Below are 15,782 nucleotides of genomic sequence, written 5' to 3'. Positions count from 1 at the left end.
AATTATGCGGGTTTAGCAGTTTCAAGCACACTTGAAACAGCATGTAAAAAATCACTGAGGCTGAGCTTTCTTTGCATTTATGTAAATGAAAATCAGGATTAACTCCATTAATGCTGGTGGAGTTTTAACAGCATGAAATTAGTATGAAAAAAGCATTAGCCACAGCAACTTTTAAAAAAGTTAGTTCCCAGTGCTACTATACTATATAGCTAATTCTCCTTAAAACCAGAATTATTTTATATGAACCATTTATAGTTTTACTTCCAATAGCTGCAATTATCAAATTTAGTTATTACACAATAAATAGTTTCATGCTGCAATCCTGATTTCTGTATCTGTGACGTACACATATTACTGATGTTCTTTGCAGACCAGAGGTAATGCAATATTGAGAAAAGTGGAGAGATAAATGCCAACCAATTAGTAATCAAATATAGGCTTTCAAAATATTTCAAATATATACTTTCATGTGAACAAGTTTCACTGCAGCAAGCCTGAAAATTACCTATCAGACTGAAATACAATTTGAAAACTGAAAAGCACCCTCACACAAAGTTGAATAAGCCTTTGCTGGCATACTCATGTTCCTTCAAATTACCACATATCCCTTTTACCCACATATACCCATCTGACTTACTTGGCTGACATCCAGTGCTTAAAGCAGAGAGAACTGGTAAATATAATTCTTCCCAGAGCTGTAACAATTACTCCAAATAGCCCATACTCTGTTCCTTTCTCTTCTGCACCTGCTGCTTGCAATAAATTGTTGTTTCTAGAGGATGAAAAAGTGGGAACTTCCAACCTTCTCAGCCTCCTCCTAGATATCAAAGTCACCTTCTTATTTCCTTCAACTTCTACCTCACTACCACTTAGCTTGTTGATACTTTCATGTTTTTAGTGTGAAGAGACAGAAGTCAAGTATTCTATAATGGCTCGCACAGATGGCTCTGTCCAGCCTGATATCCCATCTTCCACAATAGCTAATAGTACATTGTTACACTAAGAGGATGAAAATAGCTTAATTAACCTCTCTCCAGCAATAAGCAGTTCAGAAACTTTCTCAGCCAAAGAAAGCACCAGGAGTACCTTTTTTTTCCAATATAAATTACCATCAATGGGACTTGTCTTCCATTTGTTTATTCCCCTTTGAACCCATTTTAACTGTTACCTTACAACCACCGTGTTGCAATGACCAGTGATCTAGCAAGGCATTCTGACACCTCTTCCTAGGCTTCAGTTACTACCTCTTACACTACCACTACCTCCTGCTTACTCACCGCTTTAAACCTGCAACAAGATGACTTCACTGACAGCTCTCTAGTGCTTATATTATGAGAATAATAATGCCACAACCATCTTCAGAAGAAGTCCATAAACTTCAGTTGTGTTTTCTTCCAATTTTAGTATGTATTTATTAGTATCTATTTCTGGCTATGGTTGCAACCCCTATAAAGCAACTTCCATTTGAGTTTCTGGATTCCAATAATGGCAGTGAAACATTCTGGTTCATGTTGCAACTATTTCCTACAGCTTTCCCAGATTATTTTAATGGAATTGGCAAATTATATCTGTCTGGTTGATTAAGAATTTGTTTTGCATCTTTCTAAATATTGTAGCAGAGCATTCATTAACTAATCAGGTAGGAATACCAGCATAGGAATACCTACTTTGTGACTACTCTCTCAGGTTTATGGAGGAATTCATGGATTGAATCCTGAGGCACGATTAGATCACCCTGTCTTACTTTCTGTGCATCACAGCTATCCACTAAGTGTATTGCTTAGTTTATCAAAACAAGACAGGGAGGTGGCTTGACTACAGCATACAAGATCATCCATGTGTTGTCCAGTCCCACTCACACACCCAAACACACATGCAGAATTTTGTGTATATTCATAAATATGTATATATACACACACACACATTTATACTATTCAAATATATAGAGGGAGTAAGGTATCCTGAAACCAAGAATAATGAACTAAAAGGAAAAACCTACAGGCTTAGGTTCTCAACTACACCACAGATTTTCTTTTTAATAAGATACATACTGATACCGTATTAGCTCTTTGAATATGAGATTCCTACTCATATGAATAATGCAGAATAGATGCTAGAGGACTTCAGACTTTAATACTAGTTACCATCATCATTTGGCAGGTGAGATATTTCCCACAGGTCACACAGTTCTACATATTTATTCTTAGTGATTCCACTAATCTCTGCAAAGCTGAGCTCCTCTACTAGATCCTCTCCTCCCATCCAATGCAGATAACTCCAGCAATAAACCTCTAGTGACTGGAACAGATGTTGCTGTTTATTTAATTTATTTATTTTACTAATGCACAGCTGCCAGGGCAAACAAATGAAAAACATTGAATTCCATCAGGATTGCAATTTCCTACATACTAAAGGACAGAGTCCCTAAAAATTTTATTTTTTAATCACGAGTGTCAAACTTGAACTTTCTTATTGAACGTAATTTCTTATGATAAAGAATCTCAAGACACTAGTACCTGGTAGCTTATATTCTGTAAATATACAAGTTCTTACGTGTTTATAACTGATTTCTCAGAGATAAGTGTGTACAACTCATGCTGTACAGTTTAGGCTATATTTCTTGAAATGTAACAGTCCAAGTTAAAAATTAATAATGTTTCATTATATAATCCAATCCATTTAGGATACTAACTATGCATTGTTTTCTTTTCCTTTGTATAGGTAGATGGCAACCATATGCAAGTTTCCCCTAACACAAGTAAAATATTACAGAATCTCATTCTGGGGAGATAAATACAAGGTAAAATAGGAAAAGCAAAACAACTCAACAGAAATACACTAAAAAAGGCAGCTGAAAGATAGATTCCCTTGAATTATAATTCTGACTATTTCTGGTTCTCTGTTTTGCCTTCAGGAAGCCAGATAATGGCCAGATTTCCAACAGTGGTAGCACTGCCTGACTTCCAGATGCTAGAGCGAAATTCATACCTGCGTTACAGGTCCTTCATGGAGCACATGGGGAGAACTAATACTCTTATAGAGGCTGTCCAAAAAGTCTCCAATGAGCTGGGAGCTACTGACAGCTAGTTAAAGGGCTATGCAATGCAGAAAAGTATAATTGCAATCATGTCCTCTCTGGAGATTCGGTGTATGAATTAGGTCTACAAATGAAAATTTTTGTAGTTAGCACTCAAAGTCTAGAAACTGCTCTTAGAAAGAACTAAAGGTTGCTGTCTTCAAGAGGAGCTGCTGTTGGCCCTAGAAGTAGTTCATTAATAGATCATTTGCCTACAAAATAAGAGAGCATGAATTAATTTTAACTCAGACGAAGAAATTCAAACTCACCTCGCCTTCCCTGCATCGATGTTTTTTACCCATCAATTTATACGAAGTGGGAAGCCGGAGAGTCTTTTGAAGATGGGGTACTATGCTGCAAAGAGTACAAGCCTGGGAAGAGCAAGTCAGAGAAGCACTGTACCAGCTGGCAGCTAAGAACTAGTTCTCAAAGGGAGACAGTGACTTGAAGCCTGGTCTTTGATCCTAATGCTGTCTATGCATTTTAGCTAATGATTTTTAAATGCAAAGGGTTACGAGCACTTCTCACCTGCCACATGCTTTTCAAAAAATCCCAACAGGATTTTATTTCAAAGAAGTTAGGCACCTACTAATGCTGTTATTTGATGCCAAATCTCCTAAACAGCCACTGACTTCCCATTCAGCAAATTGCTGAGGATTTCAGTAAACTTCCTGTTGAATACCTTGCAGAACAAGGAGGGACCTTAAAATAGGGGGCCTTATGTCTGTCATACTGGAGGATTTGTCTTGACTGTTCTCAGTCTCTGAGAACCTCTCTCCAGCTGCCCACTCTGAGAGTTTTAAATCATTAATCTCACGCAAAGATAGGTGCCCAGCTTTTCTCTTGCATCAAGTATTTATTCGACATGAGTAAAGTCCTTACTGGCAAAAAAATGAAAAACATTTTCTCAAAAGATTAAGTAAAGACTTCTTTCAATTAACTACTTTATACTTATGACTCTTAGCAGTTAGCCATAAACTCTGAAGTTAAGCTGCAATGTAAACCATTAAAACTGAGTTTCCAGAAGAAAAAATAATTTCTCTACATCGGCTGCAAGAAATGCAAAGCAAAGCTCTCCTCCTTTGCAATCCTATTTCTGTCTCTTATTTTCTCTGTAGAAAGTAACACCTACTGACTTCACAAAGTATCTGACAGTGGTGAAGAATCACTTTATCCCAGACCTAAGTAAGCAACAAAAAAGAACATGCAGAGGAACAAAACACCACTAAGAATTACTCTCTGATTCACTATAGATTTTTTTTGCCTAGCAGCAGAATGGTTCATTTCCTGACTAGTACTGGTCCATTCATAGAGGAAATCAGTATTCATATACTCACACAAGAATGGTACTTATTAATATTTCATTGTCTTTTAAGTGGTGTAAGAGACATGCAGACTTACATGAACTTTTGTTGCCTGGTTTGTCTCTATCTTCCCAAGCTGGACAGTACTACTATGCAGAGACCTGTGGGCTGATATGGTATGACATTTTCTTTTTCCTTTCTCAGTAACAATTACCAGCAGGTGTAAATTCATGTTAGTTCAGGAAAAAAAAAAAAATCCAGTATGTCTGATTTCACATCTGAAAGATAGGATTTGTGCAACAAAGACTGCAGGATTTCCCCCTATCTCAGGTAACCTATTTCCCTTTGTCAGTAGCTCGGTGATTAGAGAATCTACCAAAAATGTAGTCTATCAGAAGGAAAAAGTGGAAGGTTTTATGAAAGCAGACAGAAATGTGACTTTATGAGGGCAATATAATGGTGAAAACTACGACCGATATTATGAAAACAGGGAGCATACTGTGTAATTACTAATAAGCGAGTGCTTTGCTAAGAAATTTACATAGATCACACTGTAATTAGCTGGGAGGAAGCCTTGTACCTGAGCCAGTGTTCAATAGTGTTATTGCAGTCCACTAAAATTTTCCCTACTGACAAACTGTCAATGTTCTGGTTTTTTTTTTAAACCTGAGATAATGAAATTATTAAATCCAGATTGTCAGAGGTGACTTTTGAGGGGGGAAGGATAGAAAATATGGATGTTTTACCACTATTGACTATGATGTGACATGTGTGCAGGTTATAGGTTATGGAAGAGCAGCTTTGGCTCTGTTTGCTTAAATACCATGTTCACTATAATCATAGTCTGTATAACCAGAAAAGCAGAATAATGCTGATAACCTAATTTTCATTAAAAAATGTGTTATGTAGTTCTTGGCCAAAGCTCCCACTGGACCTTGGAGTATAACTTGTAATTAGAAAAGGAGGATGAGCCTTTAAAGAGTCTACTGCTTATTGTCCTCTAGGGATATATTTTTGTTAAATATCCTTCAGCTGGATTCTTAAGGTAAGCAATTTGCTAGGGTCCAGACATAAATCTTTGCTGGCAGGGATGGTTTAGCAAATCCAAAAGAAATCTATGGGAGACTGAAAAAATTTTCTACCCCGCAACTATCCTGCAACAGTAACTGCCAGTAGAGAGGGAAGGAGGTTTTGTCTTGTGAGAAGGGAGGCTTTTTTTTTCAGTTTAATTTTTTTTAAAAAAGTATCAGTTGCCCTCCTCTTCCCCAAGTACACAGCTTGAAGGATTTACAGCACAAGTCCAGGGTTCAGCCTTGTGTTTTCAAAGCATAAAAAGGGTATCTGAAGAGGATAAAGGCAAGTTCTCAGATAATGCAGAGGATGTATTATAGCACGTGCTTCAGACACATACTCTCAAGCAAAAGAACTCACAAACAATAGGATAGAGCACAATTGTTTCTAGGTGCCTATCTGTTAAAAGACATTTTTGGAATCATACTTTCAGCTTCACATATTCTTTATGCTAATTTATGGTGCCCCAGTTCATTCCTGCCCTTATGCTGCTCCCTCTCTTGTGCCAGGGTAAGGATTTATGTGGTAGCAGGTGAACCAGATCAAAGAACTGATCCATGTTAAAGTTAACCTTACAAAAGGGGTGGGGGTAATTTTCATCTGGATCAGGGAACTGACCTCATTTATTAAACAGCTGCATAGATTTTCTTTGACTGCATCAGAGAAGATAGAAGTGGAGGGAGAGACAGAATGGGTGGAGGAAGGTAAGATTACTTCTTTTGATAGCAGTGCTGACCTGTGCCATTTTACAGCATATGAGAAATTACAGACTATGAGTGAACTGACTTTTGGAGCAGAGTGAATTAAATTATTCTCAAAATTAGTGTCAGGCCCTTACAATGTATCATAGATAACCAAATCTGGTTTTAAAGAGGAAAAATAATTTTGTTAAAGGGGCAGTGAACTTATTTTGATTTGTCTCGTAAGTTGCTAATTTATAATAGTCAAAGGTGAGTCTTTTTTTGTGTTATATAACTTCTTTAACAAACTTTCTTTTGCTTAAAGATTTGTCTTGAAACAAGTAAATCAACAAATACCAGTTAAAATAGATTACAAATTCTTTTATGTTGTTTGGGTTTGTCAAAGTACAGATATTTCAGAATCCATTATCTTTTTTCTTAGCAATCTTAGATTTCTTGTATTTATTGTATTGCTTAAGCACTCAAAGGAAACATATTAATTTCCAATCTTACAAATTTTTTTATTAGTTACCACTCCAGCCAAGTGTTTGGATTCTATCCACCTAAATATAATATTTATCTTTTGCATACTAATGATTTTAAAATGGTACTACATTGTAAATTGTGTGTTGAAGCAAAAGATCTGCAAAACCGTATCTCAAAAAAGCTTTGGGACATCTTTGTACATTAAGGGATAAGTGTGCTTTACACTGTTCAGATGAAATATGATATATGTAGAAATAATCAATGATTTTTCATAAGCATTTAAAACACTTTTATTTCCTAATATGAAGGTTCTAGAGTATGTACACAGAAAATTCTTAGAGGACCTTTCTGAAGATTTAAAGCAGATTTTCTTTCTTCCTATTGCTCACAGAAGGTATGGAAGAAAGGCTATGACATAGCATATAACATGACTCAGAACACATTCACTTATTTCTCTTCATTCTTAAACAGGACATTTTTATCCTGTGACACCTCTCCTGGAAATCAGATCTCTTGCTAAGGAGCACATGTAGTACAGTTTTGTTTTACTGAGATGATATCTAAATCATATCTAAGAAATATCTGTCTTAAATGGGGTAGCTCAAGGGTCACTTAATTTATAGCGAGCATTCTGGCTTGTTGACAGTGACTTTTTTTTTAAATTAAACTATTTCTATCTTATGGATTTTCTATTTGTAGTTAAATTCTTTGCATAAAGCACACTTCTAAATGGACAAATGCTTATACACTTTTAAAATATGTAACATGAAAAAAGGGTATAGAAATTTACAGTAAAAGAGCTCTTTTAAAAGCTGTTTTACATATGTAGATACACTTAGTCATTTTTATCTGCAACAGTAGTGTTTTTTCTGATGCTGCAGGCACACCCCTGGGTCAGAGAAAGCAGAAGTTTTCTGTGGAATTTCTTTAGAAAGTCTGAGCTTTCTGTGGAGTAAAACTGGTGACCAAAAGTATGAGTATACATGTTGTTATATTTTCTAACTCCTCTAAGTACAAACTTAGTTGTAATGACAGCTTAAACTTCACTAGAGGCACTGCACAATTGTACTGATGATACAACATTCAAGACTGGCAAATGCTGTTTGTTAAATCTCGTGTTACTTTTGCTACTTGCAACTATCCTGTCAGTCAACTGTATTTGGGTTCAGGCATTATGCCTCTTATACCTGGGTGAAGTATTTCTTAGTAGCTAAGAACGCCTTCAGAACAAAGAGGGCCAGTAGGAGGATTAGTGGGAGCTTGTGGTAAGTCATCTTTACACTTCCATCTCTTCTAATTCTGTGTGATAGAACAGCTTATCTAATGATTAAGAGATACTGATGTAAAGGGACAGCTATCTTGGATTCAACCTAATTATCACAGGAAAAATAATTATGGAGTGTTTCTAAAATGCTTAGAGCAGCAATAGAAAGAAGTGAAATAGATTATATCAGCATCTGTAACAGACGCTGTTTCAGAGGCTCACTCCTTAATGATCCTTATGATGAGATGTTTCATACAAAGGGCATCTTTCATCTGTGTGCTAGCTGACAGTTCCCGTGCTTCTGAGGTGAAACAATTTAAACAGAACTATCCTTTTGGCTTCTGCTGAAGTCCTCTAGACAATTTTACTAAATTTCCAAGCTGGCTTCTGCTCTGCCATCCTAGGCAGCCACCAAATGCCACCCACCCTCATACCCAGGCTCTAAAGAAGCACACAGAAGCTGCTTCCTGGACGAATGGTAAGAAATACCAGATCTAATGCAGGAATTCACATCTCTAATAAGAGATGTGCACACCCAGATGTCTAGGCAACAGATTCTGGATTCAGATTATGAGGGAGATGACATTAGTAGCTCTGCTGAGCACTTCGACCACAGCATTTGCAATGAAGAATTATGTTTAGCTAGTATTTTGCCTTGCCATTCTGAAAACCATAAATAGCGTAAGAGGGAGGAATTACAGTCTCTGAGAATGGCAGCTCACCCCCTCCTTGCAACTTAAATTTACATTCAGTGTGTGTCAAGATATTTTACAAGAACCAATGATTCTTCTAGTCTTTCTAAGTGGAGGAACCTGTTATTTCTGACTGGATTTTTGGATGATGGTTTTGTCCTGGGTTGGGAAATCTTAACTCTGGTATACCTAGGTGTAAGTTAGTTTGTGTGGACCTAGTTAGTTAGTATTCTTAGTAAATTATTCTTTAATTACACAAAGCATTTGGAGAGAACACTTCCAGAGCTTCTACAGAACACCAATACACTTGGTAAACTGTATTATTTAAATGAGCTTTTACCCTAATAGGCCAGCATCTATTCCTATTTTGAGTCATTAGCAAAATCAAAATCAGTTCCCTGACAGACTAATTAATTTACCTGAAGGCGTTTTAAAAAAAAAAAAAAAAGACACAATAGCATAGCAAACCATGCTTAACTATTCACTACAGCAATCTATCACAGTTCTAGTGAGGTATTTAAAACTAAGAACTATATCGTTTGTATCATTAGGGAATTATCTCCAATTCTAATTTGTAAGTAATATAGAACGGCTTGGAACTTAAAGACCATCTAGTTCCAACCCCCCTGCCATGAGCAGGGACACCTTCCACTAGATCAGGTTGCTCAAAGCCCCGTCCAACCTGGCCTTGAACCCTTCCAGGGAGGGGGGCAGCCACAGATTCTCTGGGCAGCCTGTTCCTGTGCTATAGGCTCGATTTAAAATGGTACTTCTGGTCTGCAGGTTTTCCCTGCAGGAGAAATTGATAGCAGGAAGCATTCTTAGTTATTCACAGGGGCTATGGGTGTAACCCTCCAACAGGGTCCGAACAAATGGCAGGCAGGTGGTTCCCCCCACCTTTACAGCTTCAGCAAAGCAAACAGGCCACGAAGGCCAGTGCATGGCTCACCAAGGAAAGAGGACTTGAAATTCTCCTGCTTGCAGAGAAACACGCCCCAAGGAGCACTTGGGTGGCATCTTCCGCTGAGAGGGAGCAACGCTCACGTGCCGTGGCATCACCTAAAGAAAAAAAAAAAAATAGTAATAAGAACTAAAAATTAAAAAGGGGGGTGTATAACAGTGCCACCTAGTGACTCGTAATAACAAGGGCCACCTTCCTCTTGTGGCATCGCTTCTAAAATAATACGGGGTTTAAAATTTTTCTTTTTTTTTTTTTTTTTTCCTCTCCAGAACCGTGTTTCTTTTCGGGCCGAGACCTCCTCACCTGCTAACCACAACGTATCACCTCAAACGGCGGCACCGCCCGACGCCCTCCCCTTCCGCGGCCGCTCTCGCCTGGGAGGGGCGGCGAGGCCGAGCGCGGCCCCACCGGGCCCCCTCCGGGGGCCGGGCCGGGCCTCGCCTCACCCCGCTGGGTCGCGGCTCCTCCCCGCTTCTCTGACTCAGCGGCCCGGCACCCGGTTAACCAAACTCCGCGGCCGGTGCCGAGTCGGGGCCGGGGAGATGCCCGCCCTGAAGGGACGGAGCCTCCGGGACGTTCGGTGAGGGCGGGCTTGAGGGGGATCCCTCCCTCCTGAGGGAGTAACGCTGGCCCCGGCTGCCCCGTCGCTGACGGCGACTTACCTGGGCAGTCGCCTCCTTCTCTCCCTCCCTCCCTCCCGGAGCCGGTCGCTTCGGCAGAGAGGGAGCGGAGCTCGCCTTGCCCTTCCCCAGGGAAACTTTCCGTGCCAGGTAGGGGCTGGGCCCCCCGGGGCGGGAGGCGTGAGGGGGGTGGCGGCGGTTGGGGACGGGCCTCAGACCTGGCGGCGGGGCCTCCGCGGCGGGCGCGCAGACGCTCCCGCCCCGGTGTGGGAGCCGTCTTGCCGCCGTTTCGCCTCGGCGGCTGTGTGGGGCGGCGGGCCGGGGTGCCCCGTAGTCCAGCAGCTGCTGTCAGCCTGCGGGCGGCTGCGGGGAATATATAGGTCACTGGAAGTAATGCCTGCCTAATCCCCTTTATCTTTTTGGCTCGGCTTTTCCGTTGCTGGCTTGTAGGGCGACCTGGGCAACGTTGGTCGCAAACTTGTGGGAGAGGACCCAGGCTTCGCGCAGGGCTGTCAGCCGGGGAGCGGGCGAGTGCCAAGGTGAGAGCATGGGACGTGTGCTTTTGTTCCAAAGAAGGCTTTTTCCTCACAAGTGTGACGCTTTACTTAGTGTATTTGTATTTAGCTGTGTGACTCTGTCCGTGGGTTGTCAGTTTGGGTTCGGGCTTCTGGTTTAACAGGCTAGTAACATTGATTTTTTTTTTTTTCATTTTTTTTTCCCCCTCATTAAACTGATTGCGTCACTCACCAAATCACTGAGGGCTATTTTGAAATTTTTTGGGGATGCCAAAGGAAAGTAGAGGCCTCAGCAACTTCAGGGTCCTGATAGTCAGAGAAGACAGTGTGTTCTGATGAAGTGATTGCTCTGTTGCTCTTTCTGATCTTTGAGGCAATGAGGAGCTATTAGCAAGGTCATGTGAACATGTTTTGTCACCCAAGATTGTTGGTAGTAACTCGGCATGATTTTGAGTTACTCCATACAGACAAATCTGTAGGTGCAGGCAGATACACACTGTCTGTTAAGAAGTTGCATGTAGGGCCAGCCTGCCAGTATAGGACAGTTTGCTAGGCTGGGGCACGTGGTTTCTTATAACAGAGAAATGCTGAGGCACAGTTGGATTATTTGGAGATTTTTCCTTCACTCCGATTTCCTCCCTGGGGCGTGCGGCTGATTTTCTGATTAGCATTAACTCATCTCATATGATGATAGGAAGAAAAATGCCTCAAAGTGAGTGTGCTATCTCATATGCCACCATACTACTTCTGGTTGAACTGAGAAAGACTTCAGAATCTGCTAGTGCCTCTCTTTCTGCCTAGGTGTTTTCTGTTGAACAATATGAAACTCTGATGCTGTGCAAGAGTTTGTAGTTGCATTTTTCATCTGCACACATGCTGTTTTTATTCCTCCTCGTAGCTGTAAGAAAGATTCAGGGCCCCATCTCATTAGTGGTGAAGCATGATGCTTTTATCTTGTTTTTGTTTTCAGAGAGAAGAGGGAGTGATAACAAACCGTCCGTTCAAAAAGATTTCTTACACACCAATATGGTAATTAATGTTAGGTCATACAGTACAGACCTGTGTTTGTGTCCTGTGCTGCTGTTATATCAAAATTTCTAGAAGTAAACCTTTTAGAAAAAATGGTAATTGGGAGGGTTTATAATACCCAAAGGAGTAAAGTTGGATTAGGGTTTTCACATTTTGTGTTGCCTTACTTCTGCTGGGCTGTGTATAAAGAGTATACCTGATCTGAAACTAATCTAAGAACTAGGACCTAATGCTGTAGTTTGTTTCTTCCTCTATGGCTCTGCTTTAATGAACATGGAAGGTCAAATGGAGAAGGAAAAGACAGAAAAACTTACAAACTACTCCATAAAGTATAAATAACGGCAAAGGGCAAGACTGTGCCAATGAGATACTGGTGTGAGGATGACAGTTGTGAAGCTGCTGGAACATCCAGATGCCTTTTTCTGTTATCCATATCAATCAACACAAATGTTTTGAATTGATTTCTGATAACAGCTATTTTAATCTATTTATTGAGCCATGGTGATTGATGATATATGCTTTGAAAAAATAAGTGAATTCTTTTAAAATGATGAAGAATGTGTTGCCAGAGTCCATGGAAGAAACGTAACTTTATTTACATCTTTTTTTCTTTGATTTTGTTATTGTTTTTATTTTTAAACTTTACTGTATTCACATTGTGTTGGAACTATATGGTGGTGATGGTAAAACTCGGTCATCTTCTGTGAGGGTTGTTTTGGGGTTTTGTTTTTGTTTTTCTCCACCTCCCACATGGGATACAAAACTTCATAGAATCTAAAACTAAGGTAACTAGATTTGTAGAAGCTGCTGCTGGCATGAAACTGAATTTTAGAAATCTATAGATGTTGTTATTTTTTCAAAAGATTATACTAATGAATTGATGCCTGTTAAATTTCAGTCTTCAGATTTACAGACTCGATACTATCTGAAGCATCAGTTTCTCTGTTAAACTCTTAATTGAAGGGTTATCAAGATTACTTTGATGTACATAAAGTTTTCAGGCTTTTTATAAAAGAACTCACAAATGCTGCTGTTCCACCCTTGCCATATATTTACTTATTAGTATACAAATGCTGCTTTTTGATGCTTGCAGAAGGTTTCATTGCAAGGGCTTTTCAAATTTTAATTGGGCTTATGGAAATCTTGTTTAGTTCCTTAATGTTTGAGTTGCATACTCAAGTTTTTAAAAATGCTGGTCTCCACATTCTGGTATAATCTTATTGTGACTGGTAGTTTCTCTCAGATTTTTGAGTGGTGTTGTCTCTCTCTGTGCTCTACTGTATGTCTAGAGTAGTTGGTATGTTTGTGGTGTTCTTTGTGTGCTACCGAGAACAGGGCTTTTGTGACCTCTTGTTCAAGTCATCCTTTTTTGTAACAGTTTTATAACTGTATTTTGGTTTACAGGCACTTAAACTCTAAGACTTTTGTACGCAGACGTGCTGACTTGGCATTGTTCACTTGCTTATGGTCTCTTAGCGTTATCAAATAGTTATTTAGTGTAAGACTGACCTACAACCCAGGAAAAATCGTATTCTGTATCATCATCAGGGGAAGCCTCCAGAAAAGGGGGCATCAAGGGAGGCTGTTGGCCAACTGGTTCTTTTTTTGTCCTGCTTTTGGGTGTGTTTCAGGTAATGTATTACACAACAGTGGATGCCTATACTTTAGGTATGCTATGGATGCACTTTTAATGCTCTGATTGTGTTGAGTCAAGACAGGCAACCTCAGGGTGCTTCCAAAAGAGGCCACAAAGGCCTGCACTGATCAAAAGCTGGGGCACTAGTGATCTGCAAGTTCTGATTTTTTTTTTTTTTAGTCCTTCTTGCAGTACAGCATAGTGTCCAAATAAAGGCTTGTAAGTAGCTGGTGCTATGGCTGTTCTGTAAGAATTGCTATACCTTTAAAAACTCATGCAAATTGCCTCCAAGAAGCGGACCCTTTTCCTGATGGGATTAATCCATTTGGAAAGTAGAGCTAGGACTTCACTGTGTTACGGGGAGTAGGTCAGTTAGATCTGGATCAAATCTGAAGACCGACTGGGCTGAATTGAAAGAACAGTTTTGAATGTACTTGTGAATGCATACAGCAATAAATGTTTCTGGCTTAATTACTCCTGTGTAATATATATACACACACCAGTACATTTTAAAGTGTCAACTTAAGTTTGGAGGTGCTGTGATGGTAGCAAAGCATTCACAACTAAAGTTAGTGTTATGAAGACTGAGGAGCTTTTGGAAACACCTCTTACCTTACTTTCTGTCTTAGGCATTGATCATAAGACTTCCTATTATTATATGTAGGTATCTTTTAGTAAATGATTCGTGGATGGTATGATAAGAATGCTTTCCATTTTAAACCATGTGGCCAGAAAATTCTTGGCAAAGGTGATCCTGAAGGGCATGTTCAGGTGAGGCAATTCTGTGTGGAATGGAAGCAGAGCAAGTAAGGTAAGAGCTGGTATCAGGGGTGGTAGAGGCTCAAGGTATGTGAAGACACGATCTAAGAACGTGTTACCTCTGATATCTAGTGGGATTACCTTTAAGAAAGGAAAGTTTGGAAATGTGACAGAAATATAGCCATCTGCATGCAGGAGGCCTGAAACCTTAGTTCCATGTATATGCATAACAGTATTTTTTCTCCAGAATTAACTGCCACCTGAAAAGGAGGAAGGAGATCCTGAGCTGGTTTGTGTAAAATGTTCTTGAGGCTTTGACTCATGTTATCTTTGAACTAAATGCAATGCATTTTCATAGCAGTTGCAGAACTTGTCCTGAAATGTACTCTGTTTCAAACTGTGGTGGCTCCCCATGGGTAATAAGTTATTGGGAAATCAACTACTTGTTTTTCTTTTTTACCTTAAAAAAAAAAAAGGTCAAATTTGAGGTAATACTGAAGACCATGACAGTTAATTCTGGTCTAGCCATAATTAGCATTGTAGAGGGCATGTTATCTGCTTCTATGTATTTCCCCACAGAGCTAGATTAGTGCTAAAAGTATTAGGCAAATTATTATTATGTAACTTTTGCCATTTAACTGTAGAAGCATAGTCAAATATCTTCTCCCCTTGTACCTCTAGTGTAGTCACCAAACAGTATGACACTTTTGTCTGTTTAAACGGTTGCATGATTTAGAAGAGCTTGTCTGGTTTGGTAAAAAACAAAAAAGTGAGGGGGAGGGGGCAAGAAATAAAAACACGTGTTAGGTTCTTTGTGTAAATAACTGTCGCTGAAAGACACTTGTGCCCTTTATCCTTCTAATTCTAGCTTATTTTTACAAGTTGCCAGTATTGTATATTGGTGGAAGGTAGGATTTATTTTTGTGAAAATTTTTATATAAGTAGACCTAAGGTAGTGACTATTCTAGTAGTAATTTAGTTTGCCTGGGGAACTGATGAAGTGATGCAAGGAGCTCACAGCTAGAAGGATTTCTTAATGTACATAAAACAAAAAAAAAAAAAAAAACAACAAAACCGTGTATGCTATTGGCAAGACCTAAAGGCCACTAAACTTTTGAATTGTAACTTGAATTTAACAGTTGGCTGCTTCTGTTGCACTGTGCTGATGGTTGAAGAGTTGCACTGCTGAAGAATTAATCCCATTTGCCTTCACAAAATCTTTTGTAAGATCAGGTACCCCTGAGCAGTAGGGAAGATAATCCTGTATTTTTGAGTTAGTCTTACTAACATTTAACAGTTAATATATTTGTAATAACTAAACATTTTTCAGATGTTTGTTTTCTGACACACAAGTCAAAGAGCAATGAATGAAAAATTACTGCTGTGCAGCCAGCTCTGAAAAGTAGTGTGGGTTTTACTAAATTGTGTTAACTCATTTTCATGTGGCAGGCTCCTGCCCTAATGCAGCAGACCTGAGAGGGAGAAATAATTTGGCTTGATACTTCACCACTGTACTGGCATTATATTAAGGGTAGTGTTTCTGCAAGCATGTATCTTGAACATATAAGGGAAGAAGGGAGCCTGAGTAGGGAGGTACTATCTTTGCAATTACAAGTTGAAGTTGAAACATCTGTGGCTTGTTACACTGGACCCATGTGCTTTATTAAACATAGCTGTGCTGTCTCCTTC

The 15,782-nt window shown here is 39.4% G+C and overlaps 2 protein-coding genes across 6 annotated transcripts in view; one reads left to right on the top strand and one right to left on the bottom strand.

Annotated features, from left to right (window-relative positions):
- Positions 1 to 894: 894 nt before the first annotated feature.
- LOC116965173 (translation initiation factor IF-2-like) lies at positions 895 to 13,967 on the bottom strand. Its single transcript, XM_042807851.1, has 5 exons — positions 13,947 to 13,967; positions 9,981 to 10,713; positions 9,523 to 9,632; positions 3,346 to 3,447; positions 895 to 999 (listed from the first exon to the last, which is right to left on the bottom strand). The coding sequence occupies exons 1-5, from the start codon at positions 13,965 to 13,967 to the stop codon at positions 895 to 897; spliced, it is 1,071 nt and encodes a 356-aa protein (XP_042663785.1).
- The window catches only part of FHIP1A (FHF complex subunit HOOK interacting protein 1A), a 99,652-nt gene continuing 94,064 nt past the window's right edge, over positions 10,195 to 15,782 (top strand). For 4 of the 5 annotated variants that reach the window (XR_006166991.1, XR_006166990.1, XR_006166989.1 and 1 more), the window contains exons 1-3: positions 10,195 to 10,304; positions 10,605 to 10,693; positions 11,640 to 11,698. The gene's annotated coding sequence lies outside the window, so the exon portion shown is untranslated. The remainder of the gene's footprint in view (positions 10,305 to 10,604; positions 10,694 to 11,639; positions 11,699 to 15,782) is intronic. The other variant, XM_042807573.1, reaches the window with a different exon arrangement.

The sequence above is a fragment of the Tyto alba genome, unplaced genomic scaffold (genome assembly GCF_018691265.1).
Source record: "Tyto alba isolate M040663 unplaced genomic scaffold, T.alba_DEE_v4.0 Super-Scaffold_6, whole genome shotgun sequence".
In the NCBI taxonomy this organism is placed as follows: domain Eukaryota; kingdom Metazoa; phylum Chordata; class Aves; order Strigiformes; family Tytonidae; genus Tyto; species Tyto alba.
Note: the sequence above shows the minus strand (reverse complement) of the source record. Positions and strands in the feature narration are given on the sequence as shown.

Coding starts and splice junctions, on each gene's coding strand:
- LOC116965173 (XM_042807851.1), bottom strand. CDS start 13,967: ATGCCTAAGACAGAAAGTAAG. Junction 10,714..13,946: donor TGCCTAAGACAGAAAGTAAG/GTAAGAGGTGTT, acceptor TTGGAACAAAAG/CACACGTCCCATGCTCTCAC. Junction 1,000..3,345: donor ATCGATGCAGGGAAGGCGAG/GTGAGTTTGAAT, acceptor TCATCCTCTTAG/TGTAACAATGTACTATTAGC.